The sequence below is a fragment of the Crocodylus porosus genome, unplaced genomic scaffold (assembly GCF_001723895.1).
Source record: "Crocodylus porosus isolate Cpor-Errol unplaced genomic scaffold, CroPor_comp1, whole genome shotgun sequence".
Classification (NCBI taxonomy): Eukaryota; Metazoa; Chordata; order Crocodylia; family Crocodylidae; genus Crocodylus; species Crocodylus porosus.
The window spans coordinates 90,844,301-90,868,504 of record NW_017728947.1 but is presented as its reverse complement, the minus strand read 5'-3'; the positions used below and the strand labels follow the sequence as shown (position 1 = coordinate 90,868,504).

Genomic DNA, 24,204 nt, shown 5'->3' with positions numbered 1-24,204 from the left:
GCTCCTCCTGCTTATTCCCCAAGCTCCTGGCATTTGTGTACAGGCAGGCAAGTGTCCCCTTGGAGGCTCTTGCCTTGCCCACAGATTGTACCAGGGCTGGGGCAGGGGTGGGCTCCCTTAAGTGCCTTGGCCTGCTGGCTTTGCAAGGGTTGCTCAGCAGGCCAGCAGTGGCGGTAGTCCTCCTGTTTCCCAACGAGCTTAGTTTAAAGCCCGGTGGAGCAGGTCAGCCAGTCTGGCTGAGAAGGGCTTCCTCCCCAGGGGAGAGAGGTGGAGGCCATCTCTTCCCAGCAGCTCGCTGCTTCTCTCGCCAAAGAGTGGTCTGTGGTCATGGAAGCCAAAGCCTTTCTGATGACACCAGAGCCGCAGTCTGTGGTTCACTACGTGGATCCTCCTCTCTCTCCTCAGCCCATAGCCCGAGACTGGGAGGATCGATGAGAACACCACCTGTGCCCCCAGACCCTTTAGCCCCGCTCCCAAATCCCTGTAGCGCCTCATGACCTGGCTGGGAGCACTCTGAGTCATGTCATTGGTGCCCACATGAATAAGGAGCATAGGATAGTGGTCTGTGGGCTGGAGGAGCTTAGGGATCCCCTCTGCAATGTCCCAGATGTGGGCCTCCGGGAAGCAGAAGACTTCCTGGGCTAAGGGGTCGGGGCGGCAGATTGCCCCCTCAGGATGGAGTCTCCCACAACAAACACCTTACGTTTTGTCTTGAGGAGAGCAGGGGTGGTAGCTGCAGTTGGGCCTGTGTTGCCTGTGGGAGCTGGCAACTTGGCAGGCTCTGCTGGAGCAGCAAGAGGTGCGTACCTGTTGCTAAGCTCCGGTGAGGGAGGGGCCTTGGTGCAGCGGGCCTTCGGGCCCTTGACCACCTTGGTCCATGCCCCTGACTGGACAGAGTGGGAGGTCCCGGAGTTCTCCTTTGTCCTGGAGGGAGATCGTGGTCTAGCCTCTGGCTCCTGGGGGAGAAGGGCCTGGCAGGAGTTGATCTCCTGCTCACAGTACCTGATGGCATGTAGTCTCCGGACTGCGGCCTGGAGCTCCTCCAGCTGGTGAACCAGAGACCCCAAAAGGGAGCAGACCCCGCAAGGGGAGGTGGCCATGCTCCTGGGCCCCAGAGCCTGAAAAAGGGACAGGCAGCCCCCACAGCCGAGAGCCAGGGGCTCCGTCTGGGTGGCCGTCTCCGAGGTGCCGGGGGGGGCCACAGTGCAGCATGTGCCCATTTGTGTCATGTCTCTGGTAGGCTGGCTACAGCTGGAATGTCTATCCTAGGGGGCTCGCAGGCAGGGCCTCAGCCCTCCCGTGCACCCTCCTGCGCAAACTCTGCACTCACGTGCCAGCAGACAAGCGCACCTGTTTGCGCAGCCTGTTTGCGTGGCTCCAGTTGCGTGGCTTCCTGGGGGGCTGGGTGAAGTAGGGGCCTGGGTGGGGTGAGACCCGGCCCGGCTCCACTCAGCCGCCTCCTCCCACTCACTAAGGGGTTAACCTCCCCACCACAGGCCCTGCTTACCTCCAGCTGTGCTGGGGGTCGGCAGGGGGCTGGCTGTTGGAGGGTGTCTGGGGGGCCTTGGGGGAGTGGGGGCGTGGTGGGCTTTCACCTGTGCATCTCTCGCCACTCCGGAGCCTAACTGGGGCTTTTTTGACATTGGCAGGTCCTTTTAAACTGCACGTATGCGCAGTGGGCCTGCTGTCGAGGAAGCTGCTCTCAGGCAAGGGGGGCCCTGCCCTACTGGAGGGGGACTGGTGAGTACCCCCTCTTACCTCTCTCTCTCCCTGGGGGGCTAGAATCCCACCCTATATGTTTCTGAATTGGCGCTGGTCCAAATATTTGTTTTCCCACGGTTAATTCAGTGAAAAGGGAAATAAACAGGAAGGGAGATGTGGTGGAGAGCAGAATGAGACAAAAAGTATGAATAATAACTCTTATTTAGAAGAAAAAATAAATATTTAGTGTGGAAAACTTTTTGAAGACAATAAAAGGGTCTTGTTTTGTAAAGAATGTCAAAGAAAAATGTGCTCTTTGAAAATTACACATTTTTTTTGCCAAAAAGAGTTTAGTTAAAATCCCAATTTTCCACCAAAAGCAATCTCAATAGTAAATTTTGAGCTAGCTCTATTTTGCATGATTTAAATGAGGAATGATGTACTGCAGCTTTCTCACCTAAATGACGCCCCATTAATTTTCTCATCTGTAAAACTCACTGTGAGAAACACAGACAGTGTAATGCACAAATGAAACTCCTAGTATCTCCATATGCTGGAGAAGAGAATAAAGAAGAGAGAGACAGGAGGTCTGAATGATCAAGGTGTATGGAGTTGACTCCGCATTTGCTTGGATATAGCCAAGTGCATCAGTTAGTCCTAGTAAATGAAGCCCCACAGAACTTTCATGTGCTTGGCTGCCCCTTTTAGAGGGTGTCTTACCCCACAAGTTCCTGACCTTGGCAGAACCACTGTTTTTCATGGATAAACTATTTCTGAATCATGTCTCTAAATACATGAATCAATAAAAATGCTTTGATTCTTCCCTCCGCTCTTTCCATCCTTTTCTTTCTTTCATAGACTCACTGTATGGACTCTACTTGCCTTCCTCATGTCCCTCTGACAGCACCCAGGGTCAGTCACTCAGCAGAGCCTGTGGATCAACCAATGCCAAAGCCTTTGGGCAGATATTATTCGGATAAGCCTAGTCCCTACCTTTAAAAGGTAGGAATGGTGGGGAAACGGAGGCACAGAGAGATAACAAGACCCACAATCCAAGAAGACAAACAACAGATGAAGGGTAGGAAGGATAAACACACAATTGCAAAGTAATAATTAAATATTAACAGTTTCTTCTGTTCTTTCATGTAGCTATTATTAGTTCGTTCATTCCTTACCTGAGTCATGCAAGAACAGGTCTTGCAAGGGAGCTGAATAGCTAAGCCACAAAACTGATATTCTACTTGGAACTGAGTCAAAGGCCAAGATGTTTAAGGCTAGTATTGAACTGATATTTATCTACATTTAAGGCCTCTAGATTTGTAGCCTCTATTTCTACCTTTCTTATGGGCACACCCCTATTTAAAAGATATTCATTACCATTTTTTCCTTATAGGATGAGTGCTGTGTAGAGATCTTGGGCTTCCCCAGTAGTCATTTGCAATAGCATAAAACAAATGCTAAGGGATGTTAAGTGCTTCTGTTCTAATTTGATAGTGCTTTACATCTACTCTGCACCAGCATAGCTATCTACATAAAGTACATGGCAACAGGGAACTGAATATGCCTTGTTATAACTTTGAAAACCATCAACCAGATCTGCAGCTGCTATGAAGCCGTGTAACTTAGAACTCATTCCCTGATGTAATTTCAAATTAATCACACACAAAAAACCATTGGAGCATGGTAATAATTTCTAATTACATAGCTAATTTCAGTGGAGGACCAAACTATGTTTTACAAGCAATGAATTAATTAACATCACAGGCTGTAAATCATTTCCAGAGACAAATGAAATATAGTAACCGATTTTTAATCATATCATAGGTATACATATATTTATCCTATGTATCTGTACATGTAGCAGGATCAGTGTAATGCTGCTGCTGCTGCTCATTTATGAAATACTTTATTTATTTTTCAGCATGTTTCCTTCAACTTTAGACCTACTGTCCAATGACTGCTCCCCAGTGCCAAACAGCCATGTGCATGGAAGAAAAATGAAAGCAGCGGAAAGGAGCTGTTTACATTAAGAAAAGTCAAGAAGCCCGATATTTAACCTTCCAGATTTCATCTGTTCTGTTATTTTGGAAACCACAGTACATTAGTTTAAAGGTATCACACTGATACTTTCCATTTATTTTTAGGAGTTTGTATTATGCCACCATTGCCAGCTGGAACTTGGCTTTGTGACTTCTCCTTGGTGGCTCCTATTTTTCTGTGCTGTGTTTTTGTCCTGAGACTAGACTGCAACATTCTGGATCCATCAGTCTGTGTTGCTAACTGCTCAATTTGCATTTTTTCTAGAATGTATTCCTGGTAACAGAAAAAGAGAAGCATCTTCAATACAGACACTCACTATGATAGAACTTCCGAGTGCACTGATCAACGGACTACCACTGGAAACACTAAGAGAGGGTCGAGTCTAGAATCCTGCCTCTCTTCCAGAGTTTGTGAAGAGCACGGTGGTGTGAGCTCAGCAGGCATACTGAACAGGGCCCACCCTAAAGGACTTAGGTGCATGGGTGCCTAGTCTGTGCATTCCACATGGCCTGTGGGCAAGATGTGCCAAGATATGCAGACTAGCAACAGTGATGGGACCTCAGTGGTGCAGACAGTAACAGAGTTTAGGTGTTTAAGTAACTCTCATAGCAGATGTTTTGGTGCCTATACCTTCTAATAGATGTTAAGCTATTAGGTGGGTTTTTGTCAATTGTTCACATAGGTGACATGGGTGAACAATTCACTAAGACCGACATTTGTCTTAGTTTTACATTGGGCACCTAAGACCTTTTCTTAATTTGGGTCAGAGATGCTAACAGCCAGATCCTCAGCCAGTGTAAACTGTCACTGCACCAAAGCTACAATACACACTTAATTACTCCATGGATTTTATTTCTGTTTCTACTGCTGCCTCCCACTGACAAGTCTGGGCCTCCATTGTCTTATTTTTAAAAAGGAGGAATTATTCTGTTAACCTACTTTAATAAAGGGCTTTGGGGGAGAGACATGAAAAAGCACTTCAAGTATTACTGGAAAAATCATCATGGTTCTCCCTTTCTAGCAATGTCCATATTAAGATAAACAGTCTCCATAAGGATTGATTTATTCTAGCTGACTAAGTCCTAAAGCTTTCTTCTGTGACATTCTCCACCATGGGCCTATGTTCCCAGAGGGCCAAGTCCTAGAAAGATCTGCTCTGAAGAACATGTTCTGACATTGCTCAGCCAAAGACTACAAGTCTCCCTGTCCTGCCTTTATATACTGTCTGCAGTCAGATACTCAAAGGGGTTTAGTCTGTTCATAAGAATGTTACAGTCTGGCAGCAAGATGAGACTAGGACTCTTTCATAATTACTTTGCACATCTATTATCAATAATGATAATATTTAGCTCTTCTAGAATACCTTATATCCTGGGATCTCAATTGTTTTACGTGTGTTAGTTGACTGAACTTCAGAGGTCACTTCAGCAGTGGGAAAACATTATGATTCCAATTTTATAAATGGGGAAACTGAAGCACAAGGACACTAAAAGATTTACCGAAAGTGAAATTATAAGTCCTTGGTACAGCCAGAACAGAACTCAGATCTTCTGAGTCTCAGTTCCACATTCTGAGAGAGAGGCCGTCTCCCACTGTCTATATAAGTAACCTTTACATACGTTTCTAGTTCACATGGGTGCAGCGTTTGCTGAAAGGCTCCAAAGTACATAGCCACAGTCAATTGAAGAAGACATTAGAATCTCTTGGATTTTAGCTGTCCAAAAAATCTGCACACCCTTAGAAGCAGCCAGTGTACTCTCTGTAGTAGTTTGTTTTTAATCCTGCAGCAGTTTGGTAACTTACTTGGATCATATCCAGCTTTGACAACAATCCCATTTCCTGTAAGCGACCATAGTGCGGCATGTGGCACTGCTCAGCCAAGTTGGAGATAGCTAACCACAGGCTGCCTAGTTCTTGACTCTGCAATGGTATAGAAGACATGAATGAATTTTGCCCCACAAAGCATTTTACATAAACCTGGAGTTGCTACCATGTGAAGAGGGAATTCCATTCAATGTTAGAGGATTTCAGCTCTGTAACAATCCTAGTGAGATCCAGCTTTTTCTCCACATGTGCTGCTACCTTTCTGCCCTGATTTCCCCCACCCTATGACTTGGTTCTGCTGTGCTGCCCCAGCTTCAGGTTTCCCTCCTGATTCTGGCTCTTGCATGACAAGGTGTAAACCCTCAAGACTCAGCAACTGTAACCACCTCCATCTCGCCCATATAAATCCCTCTTCCAACTATTGTTTTGCCTTTCCCCAAAATACCCTCTCTTCTGGGAATAGTGAGATAAGGGGTCACTCCACCGTTGCTACTTGCAAGCCCCTGCCACCGTTGCCTATGTTTTCTGAGCCCACGGGCCTGCTGAGCGCAGCTCCCTCCTGCCATCTTGGCTGATTCTTTGGAACATGAGAGAAAGCAGCACTAGTTAAAGATGCCATATATCAGCTGAGGCAGGGAAAAACCACATTGTAGACAGGGTACAGATTCTCCAGCAGCTGAAGGGTTGGAGAGAAGGGAAAATTTGGGCAATGCTCTGGGAATGGCAAAACTGTAAGGAAATTAGGTTGAAGCTGAAGGGCTAGTGAGGGAAATAGGACAGTATATCAAAAGGGAGGAGTTCAAGAAAGGGAGAGCTGCACAGCAACTCAGGCCAGGTCTACTCAACAAAGGGCCTTGTTACATGTTACACTCTGAGCTGCTCAAATGTTGATCAGTATTAGCGTTAGCTTGAGTTCGGACTAGCCACATGCTCAAGCCAGCAGGGGCCTTGAGGACTTACAGATAAGAATCCCCCCCCAAACCCTCTCTTCCCTTTCTGGGTTTGTACCTGCCCATTGCCATCCCCAAGTTCCCCTGTTCCCCTCTACTCTGGGGCTGCCCCTGGCTGCTTGTGGTTCCTCTCTGCACCCCTTGGGCTTCTCTCCAGTCCTCCCCATCCCCCAGAGCTTCCCCTGTGCCCCCCCCTCCCACCTTGGCCCTCATGGCTCATCTGAAACCCGCCCCCCCCGGCTTACCTGTGGCTGCCTGCCCACAGTGGGGGCAGTGGCCAGGCAGGCAGGTGTCCATTCCCTGTCTGCTCTCCTAGGATAACAAAGTAAGCCAGGACTGAAGGGGAGAAGAGGGGGGAGATGTGAGAGGGGATCTGGAGGGCTGGGGTACAGCAGGCTGATCAGGGCTGCTGGGGGACAGGGGCAGGGGGAAGTGGTCTGATGGTTGGGGGGGGGCAGGGGAGGGCAATAGGCCTAATCTGGGCCAGCAGAGGATAGGGGTGGGGATAGTGTTCACAGTAGCTTAGAGTGGCTACTCATTAAGGTTACACAAGCTAGGTTACACAGATCTGAGCACTGGTGATACATAGGGGGTAGATGTGCACCTCCTGACCAGCCACACTTGCCACTTAGGTGATGGGCATGAGGGGCAGGCGGGAGCACTGGTGCCCCTCCCCCCCTCTCCGGTCAGCGAGATTGGTCACGGGGGGGAGCCCCCCCAGTCACTGACTGGTCACTGTGGGGGGGCGTGTGCCCCCCTGACTAAGGTGGCACCAGTCGCCCATGGATCAGAGAGAGAGTTAGGCTGAGGTGGCATAACTTTAAGCCACCCAAGAGTACTTAAAACTAGTTTAACGTGTTAATGTGTGGACAATCCAGGGGCTAAGAGCTCTAGGAGCTACCTTAAATTAACATGTACGAAGAGTCAAAGTTTTACTGCCGTAGTTAAGTCAGCTAAACATGTGAACAGCTCCCCCTGTAACACTGTGCCACTGAAACCCCTCATAAGGATGCAGCTATGTCAAGAAAAGAAAGCTTCTGTTGGTTAGCTAATGCCTTCTGAGGAGGTGTCTTAACTATGTTTACAGCAAAAGACTTTCTGGAGGCATATGTCTAATGTGTCTTTACTAGAACACTCTTCCACTGCAGCTATGCCAGACCAACAGCAGCAGCAAATGCTCAATGGTGCTATCAGATAAAGAAGCCATCAGATATTGTAGAGAAGGAAGAGAGACCATCCATTGTTCAGGAGCTGGAATGAAAGTGTCTGTCCAGGTGTCAGGTGGGTGATTGTGTGTGGTGGGGGAGAAGAGGGTGTCAAAGGCATTATCTAAACTGAGGATTTCAGCCACTCTGAGTATCCATGATCAACAGTGCAAACCCCTAGCATAAACGGCCAAACCACTACTTTATACGGGGCAGGCCATTGGTGTTTAAAAAAGATCTCCAGTGCACTTGCCAGTTACCACAACTTTCCTATACTTGGGATTTGCAGACATGCAGCAACACTAGTGGCCGGTGACAGCTGGTTTTAACTGTGGGAACTTTTTAGTGTAGATAAGGCCTGCAGTCTTCTCCTTGAAAAGCGCTGAGGATTTTGCAATATGGACAAGCCCTATGAACAATGGCAGAGGTCGGCAGCCTACAGCCTCCAGGCCACATCCCGCCCCTGAATAGGCTGGATCCTAACTGTGGCAGCTCAAGAAATCAGCAGCATGCTCCAGCCACAGTAGCACAGGAGGCATCCTGAAGGGCCTATTGCTTGCCATGCCCTGTTTGTTCTCTCTACTGCAGTTTGGGAGACATCCCCAGCATACTGGCTCCTGCCTTTTTTCTATCTATTCCCTTTGCAGCATCTGTTGATTGCCAGGAGGTACAGGAGCAGGTGCAGGCCTACGATGAGGCTGGGTCACAAGCAGTGGCCTATGGTGGCAAAAGGTGCCCAACCCCTAAACTATGGTAAAGATAGCAAATGCCACACCTGATTCTCTTGCAACTGAACTCAGGGGCAGCTGCCCCAACTTGACTTCAGCAGAAAGAGATGCAGAGCTTTATTGTCTGTTTGTGATCTTCCTTGTGTTCCAGCCAAGTTACTGAGTTTCCCTGTTACTATCACCAAGGGTGTTTGGAAATGTCACTGCTGCACATTCCCAGCATCTCATTTTCAGAACTGTACCTTGGCCAATGTGTTTTGAAACCTCACAAAATTAGAACTTACACTGAAAACATTATGTAGTCTAGTAATGAGCCACTGTGCTTGCAGTAGGGGAGAAAGCTGCACAGGATTTTCATTTGCAATTTTCAATATCCCTGCTCCATTTTATCGACAGTTCATATTCTGCCAGAAGCAATGGAAAGAGCACCTAGCAAACTTACCTGGCTTCTGAAGTACCCTTTATTATGCCTAATATTCAATTCCAACTGCTTATTTTTCTCCTGTATTCTGTTGCTCTTTATCTGAAGTTCAGAGAGTTCACTAATCAGCATCTGGGTAAAGAAAACAAGAATGTTCACTATGGATGCTCTTCTCCTAGAAGAAGAATGTCTACCTAATACCTTTCATCTACATACTGGTGTTCAGCTGAACAGATCACAAAGCACTTTACACAGTACGTATTATGCTAACAACAGAATCATATTTAGTGGGGAGTTTTCTCCCATCTCTGGAGCTGCACTGGCAAGTACAATCTAGACCTGTCAACAAGAGTTGTAAAAGCCAGCAGTTTTGCCAGCATTGCTACATGGGCATTCACTCTCCTAGCCAGCAAGTCTATTCAGGGAAACCTTGGAATAGTACATTGTGGTTATACATTGTGGTTCTTACTCTACCTCCTTCTCTTCCCTGTGGGGATCTTGATCAGCCCCTACAAAATGGATAAGACCTGTTACATTCAATTTAAATCATTAAAACTAAAATGCCCAGAGGAACTTTTCTACAGAAGAAATCTGCTTTAGCAGCAACAGTTTGTGAGCATAGCTCAAAGCTGTGTTCTGAGATTCATGCTAGGGATCACTACTGTACACCTCCTACATGTGGTCGCCACCCAGGAACCAACCTGACAGCTTTAGGAAATGTATAATGGAGGATAAAGTGCAGAATGCGCTGCAGAGACTGACACTGCTATCTGAGAATTTGTCCTGCTTCACATGACAGGAGTGTTCTTTGTGCATCTGATCTGCAGTATTTCAAAAACCTCTGTCCTGCCCAGCCATGATAGATGGATTCCATATTACCCAACAGCACCACAGGGTGTAGCTCAGCACCTCGCTGTATCAGGCTGTCAAGTGCCTTAACTATTTTGGATCAAGCCCCATTCCGTATACTGTAAATAAAATACTCAAAACATTACAAGTTTTCTGGTGTCGTGTTCCCGTTGCAAGGCTTCAAGGTCATGCTGGCCTTCTTCATAGTCATCTGACAAGGCGATCAAGTTTTTTATCAAGCTCTGATTTGTAGCTGACAGTGTCTCGTGCCTCCTGATGATAGCTCTTACCAGAGACTCTTCACCATATTCCAGGTAGTCTGTAGAAGGAAAATACTTCACAAAAAGGGTACTGAAGTACCTTATCAATCATGTATCAGAGGCATGTTATTTCCCCTCCTTTACCAGTTACAAGCCTGACCCTTTATGGAACTTTGTATATTGGCAACTTTTACACTTCCCAAGAGATGGCAGTACCTTGCAGGTTCCTTATAGGGCCAGGTCCTGTGCATAAGCTAATATTTTCATTGTAGTAATCTTTCTTCCAAGGAAATGGACTCTGAATTTGCCAACTAGAAGCTTCCAAATCAAATGAGTCAGAACACATATGCCCCCTACCCTTCCAAAATCATGAGAATAACTCACAAAATCAAGCAATGTTAAAAAATACATTTGGAATTCTTTTCCTTCACATTTTGAAGTTTTTCAGCCACAAGGGCTTTATTTAAATTGCCTTTTTTAATGCAAGCTGAGACGGTTACATAATAAGCTGATTGCAAGAACCGTGGCTTTAAGAAAAGAAGAAAAAGGCATGAGAGGATAAAATTGTGAGAGTTGGCAACATTGTAATAGTTATATCACAGGAAAGCACAAAACTCACTTCTTTCTCTTTCTGAACGTCTAGTGTAATGTAGTATAGTATAGCATAGTACAATGTAGCGTGGGAAAATTAAATGGCTTTAGTGATTTTTTCCCATGAGGGTGTTTCAAGGTTTTGAACAACTGTTGCAATGATGCAGTGCATTTCAAGGAAGGGGGATTTCATAGATCATCGAGTCCAACCCCAAGCCCCAGGGGCAAGAAGTCAGTATCACAGGATCCCAGCAAGATAAATGTCCAATTGACTCTTAAAGGAGTCCAGAGTAGGTGCATGCACCACCTCTGGCATCAGTTTGTTCCAGGCCTTGGGGGCTCGGACTGTAAAGAAGTTCTTCCTTATGTCCAACCTGAAATGGTCTTGGAGAAGTTTGTGACCGTTTGACCTTGTCATCCCATGGGGCGCTCTGGTGAACAGGCATTCCCTCAGATCCTGATGTACACACCTTATATAGGCAGCCACCAGGTCGCCCCCGAGCCTGAGCTTTTCCAGGCTGAAGAGACCCGTAGCTCTCAGCCTCTTATCATAAGGCCTGTTTTCCTGACCTCTGATCATGCGTGTGGCTCTCCTCTGGACTCTCTCAAGCTTCTCCACATCCCTTTTAAATTGTGCAGCCCACTTGGAGGGGCTGGATGTGTTTAAGTCAGCAGGCCCGGATGATCTTCACCCAAGGGTGCTGAAGGAATTAGCCAGTGTCATTGCAGAACCACTGGCATGGTTGTTTGAGCACTCTTGGCATGGTCCCTATTTTCAAGAAGGGGAGGAAGGAGGATCCAGGTGGCCAGTTACCCTGACCTCTATCCTTGGGAAAACCTTTGAAAAAATTATTTAGGATCACATTTGTGGGAGTCCAGCAGGAAAAATAATGCTGATGGGCAACCAGCACAGGTTCAGAGCAGGTAGATCCTGCTTGACTAACCTTGTTTCTTTTTATGACCAGGTCACAAAATGCTTAGATGCAGGGAATGAGGTAGATATCATCTACCTGGATTTTACAAAAGCCTTTGATACGGTATCTCATCGTATTCTCATAAAAGAACTGAATGGCTGTGATGTAGATGATTACATGGTCAGGCAGGTGGCAAATTGGCTAAAGGGACACACCCAGAGAGTGGTGGTGAATGGTTCAATATTGACCTGGAAAGATGGGAGCAGCGGAGTTCCCCAAGGTTCAGTCCTTGGACCAGCGCTGTTCAATGTCTTCATCAGTGACTTGGATGAGGGCGTGGAGAGCACTCTGTCCAAATTTGTGGATGACAACAAATTATGGGGCAAAGTAAATACAGTAGTGGGCAGGGAATGAATCCAGCCAGATCTGGACAAACTGGGTAAGTGGGCATAGCAGAGTAGGATGCAATTCAACAAGGACAAATGCAAAGTGCTGTACCGAGGGAGAAGGAATCACCAGCACACTTACAGGCTGGGGGATGACCCTCTCAGCGGCAGTGTAATAGAAAGGGATCTCGGAGTCATAGTTGACTCCAAGATGAACATGAGTTGTCAGTGTGACGAACTGATCAGTAAAGCTAACTGCACTTGATTATGCATTAGCAGGTGCATCACAAACAGGTCTAGGGAGGTGATACTTCCCCTCTATGCAGCACTGGTGAGGCTGCAGCTGGAGTACTGTGTTCAGTTTTGGGCGCCATGCTTCAAGAGTTGTGGATAACCTTGAGAGGGTCCAGAGGAGGGCCACTCGTATGGTATGGGGCCTGCAGCATAGGTCCTATGAAGAGAGGTTGAGGGACCTGAAATCTCATCAGCCTCTGCAAGAGAAGGCTGAGAGGTGATCTTGTGGCCATCTACAAATTCATTGTGGGGGACAGCAAGGGATAGCAGATGCTCTGTTACCAGGGCACCCCTTGGAGTAATTAGAGATAATGGCCACAAACTAACATAGCAGATTCAGGTTAGACATCAGGAAGAACTTCTTCACAGTAAGGGTTGCCAGAATCTGGAATGGGCTTCCAAGGGAGGTGGTGTTTTCCCCTACCTTGGGGGTCTTTTAAGAGGAGATTGGATAAGCATCTGGCTGGGGTTGTCTGACCCCAGCACTCTTTCCTGCCTGGAGAAGGGGGCAGGACTCGACGATCTGATGAGGTCCCTTCCAACCCTATTATCTATGAATCTATGAATCAGTTCAGAATGGAGTATGGGCTAAAATAACAAGACCTGAAATACCTGGCTCAGCTGGAATTGTTTATACATTTATGAAGATGCATTCAATACATTTTCTTTTGCAAGTAATATGCAGTTAACAAAGCAGGGTTTGAAATTTTGAAAAATGATCAATCAGCAGCTAACTGCTTTATCTGATATGCAAATCACAGGCTTTACTGAATGTACTTATATGGCTGGTAGCCACCAAAACGTCACTTCTATGAGACAGAAGAGTTGTTTCTCAATCCTTTCAGGTTGACTTCTTTGGCAATAGCAAAAATGTTCATGACACCATCACATTGAGTAAACAAAGAAAAGCAAAGGTGCCAAGGCCTACAGAATTTGTGTGTTTTGATAGTGCTTGAAAAACAAGACTGTATGAAGAGTGGGGAAGTAACACTGTATTTGCTTTATAGTGTAATAGTATTTTCAGCACCTCGCAACTGCCCCAAATATCTTTCATGACTCTCCTGGGTGCTACAAACCGCCAGTTGAGAAATGCTTGAGCATCTGCTACTGTAACACTGATTCTCTAATACAATAGCAACCGACCTTTTTTGGCAGGTGAGCCACAAATTAGTTCTGCACCTTCCCTTAGTGCCACTAAGATTCCTTTCTTCTTCCCAATCTGCTGCTCTGCTTTCTGCCCAATCTGTAGCTTTGCTTTCCACTCCCTGCTTTGTGCTCTGTGCTGCTCTGTTTTATGCCTCCAGCTCTCTCTGCTGCTGTGCTGCCTGTTCTGTCCGTGATCTGCCACATGCCACACAGAGGCTTTACATACCACTTCCGGCACAAGTATCACAGGTTGACTACCCCCGCTGTAGCACATAAGGAGAGTGATACAGACTGGGCTGAGGATGCCCCTAAACATCCCTTAAATTCTGTCAATGTCATCCCTCAATCACTCCTCTACTTCTCAGGTGCAATGCATCTGCCTCCTACAGGGATAGCGCTTCTGGGTGCATCCCCATGAACAGAAGAGTGTGCTCCTCGGAGACAACCAGCAGTCCCACATATTTGTCTTTGGGGAATGTCCCTGCATGCATGCTTTGATGTGTGGCAAGTTGCTCTGGGTTGGGTAGGGAAGGCTGATGCCAGCACCTGGGCTGGCCACAGCAGCCTTACCTGGGGTCCTCCAGCAGTGGTGATCCAGGCTCACGAAGCATGGCCAACAGCCAAAGTATGGCTCTGGCTGACCAGGCTCAGGTTTCAGGTGGCACACGCTGCAGCCATGTGCACCATGCTGCTTTTGTCTAGTGGGTTTTTTGACATGGGGATCTCTAAGTGTCAAAAAACCCTGCCATGCTGCAAATTAGCATGGTGAATGCCTGCATGTGTGGCACATGCAGTTTACCGCACCACAAACAGGTCTGTGGCACTGCAAACTACACGTGCACGCTTGTCTGGATGCACCCTATCTGTGCAGGATACAGAGCTTCCTTGGGGACCATAGTCCAACTGTTACAAGATCTACCCAGAACCTGGAACATTTTTTTCCCAGTATAAGGTGCACGTCACTGACTTTTGCTTCAATAGCAAAGCACTACATGGCAAAAGCAGAAAATAAATGTACACAATAAATGAAACAACAAAAACCCTGCACCCCAGGCTGCCTCACAGTTGGACAAGACTTAATCAGTATGTTCTTGTAGGGAAAGAGCAGTTGGATTATGCTAACCTTCTAGTGCCAAGAAGACCAAAATAACATTACAACCTTTTCTTCTCCTACAAGGAAGACTAATTCACCCAGTATACTGATGTTTATACTGCCTACCCAGTAAAACAGCATGGGTCACAACAATATGGATCTAACCCACTGCCCTGTCTCAAGTGTGTCTCTCTGATGGTCACTGTCCTGCTTAATAGAGAGGAAATGGTTGGGGAACAGTAGCTGACAGGAGGTCTGTCACACATGGATTACCTTTATTTTTAAAGACACACACCACTGCTGATGACTAGATGTCTTGGCAAGGATACAGTGAAAAGGAGTCAGTGAAAGTTACTATTATTACAGTAAAAGCACCAGCAGCACTTACTGTCAGGCAACTTATCAGTTATTTTCAGTAGGAAATCCTCATACACTTTGTATTTTTCCACTTTCTTCTGCAGTTTCTGTTGCCTGTAAAAATAAGCAATGATATTTAAGAAGGTTCAAATAAAACAAATGAGAAAATGAAATGCGTTATGTGAATCCTTTACATCAAATAAGCATTTTGTTGCAAACTGTCACAGGAAAAGCATTCCTATAACAACATGAATATTGATTCTGCTTATACATGACATAGTATCTTTCCTCTGAGGATCCAAAAGTGCTCAAATGTTCAGCTTCCCAACATTTCTTTGAATATTTATTAGTACCACTACTACTACTGGAGAAATATTTCCAGTAGACAGGGAAGTAGTAATGTCATTGTACAAAGCACTTCAGTGACAGCCTACCTGTAATATTGTATGCAATACTTGCCACCCATGTTCAAAGAAAGTTGAAGTGAAAATACAGCAGATGCAGAGAAGGGCTACTAGGATGATTAAGAGAGCTAACAGCCAGGAAACTAAGGCTAAGTACAGACAATCAAAAAGCCCGAGGCTGAATCAATTCAAACTTCTTAGGTTACTCTAAACTGCATAGATTGAACCAATAAACAAGTGAACAGACATTCACTTTTGACTCCAGAAATGCAGCCACATGCCTGCAGTGGTCTAGCCAGAAGCCGGAGGTGTGGGGGGTCCTAGAGCACACCTTCCTGTTCATCTGAAGCAGACAGCTTGGGCCAGGGCTAGCCTACCCACCTTGCAAAGGGGGTGGGGTGGGGAGGCGCAAGGCATCCTGGTTTGAGGGGGCAGTATGAGTTAACTTGAATCTGAGGAGGATCTGGGACAGAAGTTTTATTAACTGGTTTAATCTAAATCAGTTAAATCTGATACAACATCCATCCAGGTTTATCTTAAATCAGTTTTGGACATTTTGCAAGCGGTTTATGTGCAATGAACTTCTGTTGCATTACATATTTGAACCAGTTTCCAATCTCTTATACCAGTTTATGTCTTATTTCTATCCCTAGCCCAAAAGAGCTGAGCTTGTTTAGCATAGCTACTAGGCCCTACCAAAATAATGGCTGCGAGGAGACAAAATAGCTCTCTATACATACATGAGTAATATAAACAATAGGAAGGGAGAAGAGATCTTTAAGCTAAAGAGCAATGTTGGCACAAGAATATCTGGCTATATAAACTGACCATAAAAAAGGTAGGCTGGTAATTGGAGAAAGATTTCCAACAGTTGGAGAAGTGAAGTTCTGAAACACCCTTCCAATAGCAGCAGTTGTGAGACACAGTAAAGGTCTCAGGCAACTAAAGGAGTCTTCTGCCATCCAGAAAACCCCTGACACCTATCCCCTTAGATTTCTTAGCTTACTAGATGTCTCCATGTTGGACTCTGAAGTTCTCTAAGTGCCTCAAGTTCTGCTTCTGCACTTGCTCACAAGCGCCACCCTGCTTTACAGTGATTTAGAGCACTGCCCAAGGAAGTGAAGGATCCAGGACTGTCTGTATTTCATCACTGAATGTAAAATGAAAAATAACCTGTAGGGCTGGAGTCAGAACCCAGGGCACCCCCTTGCCAGCCCAGTGCCTTAAACGTGCTGCTGCTTGTGCTCATGCCTTGTGCACCAGCCCATGATTCTGACAGTCTTTGCAGCACAGACCCATGCAGAGTGCCCCTCTCCTTTTCACCACCCCGAGATACCCTGCAGCCTATTTATGCATTTACCAGATGCATACGCCACCTTCACAAAAAAGGCTCAGGGAGCCTTACAATAATTAACAGAATGCAATATTAAAATAAGATAGTATAAAACCCCACAAACTCACCAAAAAATGTCCCCAAATTCAAAATCAGTCTATCCCACCCCCACTCTCCTGCCTGACTTAGTAGCATGTCCCCTGCCCGGCCCAACCTTACTTCCTAGGCCCCATTCATTACCTCAGAAATAAAAAAACCCCATAAACAATGTTTTCTCCCCATATCCCTTCCCAGCTCTACCCACTCCTCTGCCTCACATCCAAGGGAGTCCACCACTTGTATTAATGTCCCTCCCAAACCCATACCTCCTCTCTCACAGGAGGGCCGTAGCTGTCTGCAAAACCTAATTGCCCTCTCCACCTCCCAGTGCTTCATAGAAGCACATTATTCAGTTTAAACACTTTTAAAAAGAAATATGATAACACTCCCCAACCCATCCCCACCAAAGAGCAATGCCAAAGGACACCAACCCGTGTCCCTATAAAGCCCATAAACTGTCTAGGCCCATCCCCTTTCCAGGTAGTGACTGGATATCCTGGAAGGCGGGGGTCTGAGCCATCTCAGGTCAAGGAGAACAGAGAACCTGGGCCTCCTACTTCCTGGCGAACTGGTCTGACAACAAGGCCCTTTGCTAAAAGGTGGGCACTACTAACACTGTTTTGAAAGAAAATCGTGACCTGTGCTTAGTTCTTGCAAAGAACAGGGGTAAGTGCCCACCCTTAGGGAAGGAGTCAAGGCTCTGGATCCTGTGGACAGAGATGCCTGTCCGCTTGCCCCCCAACGCAGGCACACCCACGCTCTTAGTGTTTCCTATTAGTTAGCTCCTGCGTTCTTCACCCTCAGCATGGGGGTGCTTTGCAGTACTATTCCGAGGTACACCATTCTCATGCACTGTATAGGGAGCTTAGATAATGAACTCTGGAGGCCAAAGACCTGGAAATTAGACACTGCAGCACCTACATTCTAGAAATATAAATCCTCTCTTGGGTTGATCCTGATCATGTTAACTCATTTTGAGAAGGAATCTGAGAAGTTTTGAATAGGAGTTTAATCCTGTGTCAGTCCACAGTAATTTAAATCCTGCTTAATCCTGTGCTAGGAAATGACTGCCTGGTTGTTATAACTAAGTAAATAATATGTTATGCAAATTCCTACAAGCAGAATTTTTTTCCTACTCAATCCTACCAATCCAACACGATTTATTTTTCCCACCTCCAGCACTCTATCACTGGGTCGTGTAGAGTCAGGCAGTAATTCTCCAGGACTTCCATTTTTATTAACAAGGGAGGTTTCTGATGTGGTTTATTTTGATAGAACTTGGAGATATCCCCTTGTTTTCAGCTCCCAACAGGAACCTTTGGGGCTTCAGAACCTGCATGCATATAGTTTAAAAATTTATTCTCAAGCTTATAGTGCCAAGGGCTGTCTTTTTGTTCTGCATTTGTATAGCACCTAGAACAGTGAAGTCTGTCCATGACTGGAGCTCCAAGGTGCTCCAGCAATACGAATAATTAGCAATATTCAGAGCAATGTTTACACATCCATAAATAATTTGACTGGCATATTTGTTTGCTATTCTTAATTGTTCAAGCAGTGTTTATTAAAAACAGTTTCCAGCCCATGGGTTTGTTGCTAAGTGGTTCCTAGAAGTACTCTGAGTACACCATACAACATTCAAGCTCTTTGTTTTGTCACCTAAGTCACACAGTATTCCTTCTGTGCCCTTATTGGAAGATATAATCCTTACTGACCGCCTCCTATTTCCACTATCACTCACAAGCTAATGAGAGGGACATTAATTTTTCAAACTGTTCACAAATAGTTGCCTAAGTTCACAATAGTTGCCTGTTGCAATAGCTGCAGTTTCCGTTTAGGGTGGAACATGGTAAAACCAGCCCACAGAATAGAATTACAGACTGCAAGGAAGGAAATGGTGGCCAAAGGGCCCATGGAAAATCTGGGTCTTATGAAAAGTGCTATTTGATTATGACTCCTGAATATCACCATTAAGCAAAAACTGTACCAACCCACAACATTCTGGACTTTCAGATCCAGCTTTCACCCATGTGACACTGTTTGAAAGGGAGGGCTTGTCCTGAGTTTAGCTCTATTTTTACAGCTGGTATACTGCATGGATTTCAAACTACCTACCTGAGAAGGCTGAGAAACTGAATTGCTTTTGTTACTATTTGAACCTGAAGAGACAAGATACTGTACTGCAAACCTGAAAGTTAGATTTCTAAGCCACAAACATTATTTACATGTCAGAAAAACCCATGCGAAATAATGCAGAACTCCATAAACAGACAGTAGAAAGGGGAATCTGTAGCTAAGCTCAGATGATCTGTCACTTACCTGACTCTCAGCTTTTCAAGCTCTGCAACCAATTTATTTATTTCTCTCTCTTTCATTTCATTCAGCTTTGCTTCTACTTGGTATTTCTGGACTGCACACTGCCTCTTCACAGCAGTGTCCTTAAGAAACTTGTCAAATTTAAGAGCTTGAGTCCTGCTCTGGCAAAAAAAAAAAGAGATGGCACATTTAACAAACTGATGCCACACCCTACCAGGGAAGCGACCTATGAAAATCAGTGAAAAGTCTGCATAAGCGCAGCTTGATGGATTTATTTTCATTATGCTCATAAACTTTTAGCCAATCTACCAATCCTCTAGTTTGTTCCCATGTGTTGCTTTTAGATAGAGAATCAGGTGTCCAGAGTATAATGGACACCAGCAGTCATGTCACTACTGTAGCCAGCCCTATCTCTTTTACAACAAACACAGAAAGGGGAGTAGTTGGAGGCCTTACTGCTGATACAGCAATACAAAAAACCCTCCTGTTCTGTGGTTAGAGTCAGAGTGTACTGTGTCCCCTTGGAGGAATATCAGATTGCAGACTGTCCAGTGCTCAGATATATCACTGCTTCCACCACACCCACAGGCAGATTTGCAAAAGAAACAACTGGAACAGAGGCCTGGGTATAAGAAAAGAAAGGGTTTCAAGGTTTCTTTCTCATAATATAGATGGGAAATGCTTACATCCTGTTGCTTTTTGGTGAACTCTGCTCTCCGTCGGGCCACAGCTTCCATCCGCTCTCTAAACTCTTGCCTCTTAGCAATAAGCTCTGCTGTGACACGATCAACTTCAATCTCTTTCTTGAGAACCAAGGTTTTTTGCAGGGTGTTTGCATCAGTCTCCAGAATCTTGCTGGGGGCCTAAAAAGTGAACTGGCTTATCAAGGCAGCACACAAGAAATGCCCATGGGTCTTGCATTAAAAAAAACAAAAAAACTCGATGCAGTGTTACTTTTGGTCTTCAAATTTTGACCATAATCAAACTTACCATCTCTTTACCCTGGAGGCACAGATTAAAATATTAAAGCAATGACTGAAATGGAGATATGCTACAATTTGCAAGTCAAATCCTGATCCTGTTGAAACAAAGGACAAAGCTTTCCTTTACTACATTCAAACTAAAATGTCAACCAGTGTTCCTAACCTGCCACAACGTGGGGAAAGAATCACTTTGCAGGCAGGAACAAAATTAAGGCTGCCAATACAAGCGCTTGGTGGCGTTCTAATTAGAACACATTGGAGGAGACTCGATTCATTTAGCCTGCTCCGCATTCTAATTAGAACGCACTAGCATTGCCTCACTATCTTGTGTATTAAACCCCCGCTTGTTTAAAATGGCTACAGGGGAACTTTAACTAAACCCTGTCAAATGAGGTTTGGATAAAGAGTCCTGTGGCCAATTTTAAACAAGCAGTGGTTTAATACATGTGATGGTGAGGCGTTTTAATTAAAGTGGATCTCTGGGAACCGCTCTAATAAAAACGTGCTCCCCAACCCCTGAGCACATGTATAGGCAGCCTAAGTGTCAGTGAATGGGGTTTTACATATCAGATGAGTTGTATTTATTTCCTTCTAGATAATAATTTCAAGTACCCAGTCTTGCTTCTGAAACAATATATTTAGTGCTTGGTTTCCATCCTTCTTACTCAGGTGAAAGAAGGAATAATTCCATTGAGATGAGTGGAGTTAGACTGGTGTAGCTGAGGATCAGAATTCCTGTTCATGTTGGAACAGAGAATCCAAGAACTGGCGAAAAGTCAGCAAATTAGTCGGTGTTGCATATATAATTTTTCTGATTAAAATATCAGTGCAACCAGCGGGCCTTCTCCAGCCAGTCCAGGGCAGCTCTGTTCTCCTTGCGGTTGGCTCTGCCCCTTCTGGGCCTGATCGTCACCAGGGTAGTTCTTCTTCCCGTGCTGCCACCCCACTCTCTCCTGCCACGACTTAATGTTCCCTAGTGGGCGGGGCTAGTTCATGGGTCCCTCAGTAGCCTGGGCCCAGCCCGATGGTTGCTCATAGGACTCCACCACCCCTACACCCCGGCCTCATGCTTCCTGTGATGCGTCGCCTTCTCATTCCCAGGGTTGTCCCTGCAGGCTTCTGATGCTGTTCCAGTCCTTGGACCCAAATGCCAGTAGGGCACGACTATTTTGCGGTCATGCACCTTGACCCTATCCTATAAGGGAGCCTCTGCTGTCACCTCTCTAGGAACCTCATCACAAGCCCCTCCACCGTGCGCAACTCTGTGCTTCGTGCCCCCCCCCACTCGGGGACGCTAGTGTCCTAGCGACCCCTAACCGACCCTCCACCAGATTCCTGTCTGGGGATCCTATGAGCAGGAAGGCGCTCCTCTCTGTCAACCACTAATTGCCCAGCTCGGGCCCCTCTATCGGAGTCCAAAGACCTCGGCGGCGATCCCGCCCCGATCACCCTCCAGCCAGGTTGTCCGCGGCTCTTCGCCCCCTCTTTGGCGTTGTCCAGGCCCACCGTCTCAATACTCACTTTGGGGACCTCTGATGCTGTCTGGGTTGCCCCGTTCTTCCTTCACTCATCCGGCCCATTGCTCCTCTGGAGATCCGTCGGTGTGCTGTTCATGGGAAACTGCCCTCTGGCATTTATGTATATGAAAAGGTCCACCAAGGTTTTTTTTGCCAAAGTCCCCTACATATAGAACTGCATGACTTGGCTTTCTCAGGGCTGATAATGTCACATTTGAACAGACACTCTGGATTGACTGTATGCAGCATCCCTTTAAGTGCTTTTCTTGAGCTTTGTTATTACAATACCTCAGTCACTGAGACACAGAATTGCGGTAATTTCCTTGTAGAAAAAGGGTGTAAGTGCTCTTGTAGGTGTAGGGTGTAAGCACCCTTGTAGAAAAAGTGTGGGCACTTACACCTGCCAGGATATCAGCTCACCCAGCTACCAAACTACAAGCATGAGGGCTATCAAAAAATTAAACTTCCACCCAGACAGCACACAAGGGAATGATATGGCTAGCATCACATCCAGCTACCTCAGACTCTCCAGTCTGAATGGCCAGGTATCCAGATACCTAAAGGATTTTACTTGGGCAAAAGTCCAGAGAGAATCTTTAACTCACTTCTCCAGAGCTATAGCAACATGTCTTAACCCTGATGAGGTCTATACACTGTCCATATAGGTGGAAACAGTTGTTATAAGCTTGGATGACACAGACCAAGCATCCTGTTGGCAATACCTAGTTTATGAATTACGACATAGCTCTCAAATAAGGAGATAATTATATTCCCTGTGATATTCTGAGACACAAAGGAATAGGCATTAAGGGCACAACCAACCTCATTGATGATGGGGATATAAGTGACATCTTTATCCTCTTCTTCCCTGGGAAAATAAATGATAGGCTTAATCAGGACTGTCCATAGCTCAGTACTAGGAATATGACACACAGTATGCAGTATTGATCAAATCCTGAGATTCTTACTCAGTTTTCACATTGTCATGTTGTATAAAGCATCCTTTGGCTTTCAGTTTTGCTTGAACAAAAACTGTATTAACTGGCTTTCTGTTTGTAAACACACTTGGAAGCAACTTATCATCTCTACTGTCATCTTTCCCTAGAGCAGAGGGACTAATCACTGGTGCATCAAATTCTACCTACAGTCTAAAGGCAATGTTGCAGGGCTTCTACCTGTCCTTGGTGTGCCTCTTTCCTGGTTGAGGATGACTGCACTGCTAATGACTGCACCAATATTGTCCCATGTTTGTGTAAGGCAGGAAGTTATTTGACTGCAGCCTTTAAAAAAAACAGCCAATAGATGGCTTTCAACTAATATTTTACATTTATAGCATGTATATGTGCCATATAGCTCATTATGCAGTTAAGAGTTTAGTTCAGCTTCAGTCCAGCTTAAGTTTAAAATACCTAATTTTTCTAATTTCACAGATTTAAATCCCAATAGATTTTCATCTTTTTATAGTAGATAATTGAGTTCAGTGTTATTTAGAGAGCCCTTGAATGATACTTAATGTGTGTGGAAGTTAAAGGTTTCTGAGCACTTTCCTAAACAAATGGTATTCTCTTTAGTGCCCCCAATCAAACATTGTAAAAAATATTAACTCAATGCTCCTCACAATCATTTTATAGAAAACAAAAGTATTATTAGCTCCTTGAATCCATCCAGTTGGTTGGATAGATGGATAGGACTCTTGTTTTACAGACAGAAAAAATGAGACATGGCCCAGTTAAGTGACTTTCCCATGGCCAGAATGAGTCAGACAGATTTGGGCTGAAAATGAAGGTTTCTATTACAGAATTAATCCTACTATAAGTGCCACAAGTTTCATTTTCCATGTTGTTCTGTTTGGGGTCATAAATCTTAGACATCTTGAGCCCTGTTTTACTGGGACTGGAATCTCTGAGTACAGAGCAATAGACATGGCCCTGAACTAGAACTAATAGGCATGTCTGGCATGTTGTAATTATTTTGAAAGGGTTTGTTGTAAGAAAGAAATCGCTGCCAAAAATATGAGAAGGCCCATGTATCCTTGACCTTTTATGCTCTTTCAGATAGCCAGCAAGTCAGAGATATGGTAGGTAGGGGGTTATGGAACAAAGATTGCTAAGATAAAGCAGGTATGTCAAAACTACACTGTGATGGCAGATACCACAATGACGGGCACGTTACAAAGAGCTGGACAGCAGGATTCGGGAGACGCATCCATATGCAGCAGCTGCATGTATTCCAGTTCCCAGCTCTGCCTTAGACTTTTCCAGGGCAGAGTCAACCAGTTGCGCATTTGTGTCACATTATGCATGGCAGGCTTTTTGACAGGCTCCATATTATCTTCTATAACTTCTGAGTTTGGCTGGCAACCCAGCGTACTGACTTCTGCAGCACAGATCCAAACGCAGTAAATGTACAGCTCTGCTAAGGGGCAGCAAAGAATGTTTTAGGGTTGAGAAAGGCAGCTTCAGTCTGACCAACCCATCTGCCTTCAAGGCATCCTCCCGAGGGCTTTCTCAGCTTCTGGAAGTCCCGGCCCAATGCAGTTCATTGCACAAGCACAGGCCTGGGAGTTACTCCGACGGGTTTCTCCTAAAGCACCCCGTTCATTTCCTAGCCCTGAACTCCCTAGCAACAGGCAGGGCGGGACAACCCCGGCTGTGACAATCAGCTCTCACAGGCACCTTCACCTTAGACACCCTTTCTGGACTTCAGACTGGAGGGCATACAGCGTGGTGCCAGTGCGCTCCCTTACCTGTGCTCCCCGAGCTGGGTCACGAAAACATTCCTCCGCCTGTTTTCCAG

The 24,204-nt window shown here is 45.6% G+C and overlaps 1 protein-coding gene across 1 annotated transcript; it reads right to left on the bottom strand.

Moving 5' to 3' along the window:
• Nucleotides 1–3,490: 3,490 nt before the first annotated feature.
• On the bottom strand, nucleotides 3,491–24,204 carry LOC109320867 (coiled-coil domain-containing protein 42 homolog; the record flags this gene model as incomplete). Its single annotated transcript, XM_019551147.1, has 9 exons — nucleotides 3,491–4,014; nucleotides 5,545–5,661; nucleotides 8,891–9,001; nucleotides 9,865–10,037; nucleotides 14,791–14,873; nucleotides 18,912–19,069; nucleotides 19,595–19,771; nucleotides 22,231–22,276; nucleotides 24,155–24,204. Coding segments are annotated over 9 exons (1,113 nt in total), but the record flags the coding sequence as incomplete, so codon positions are not given.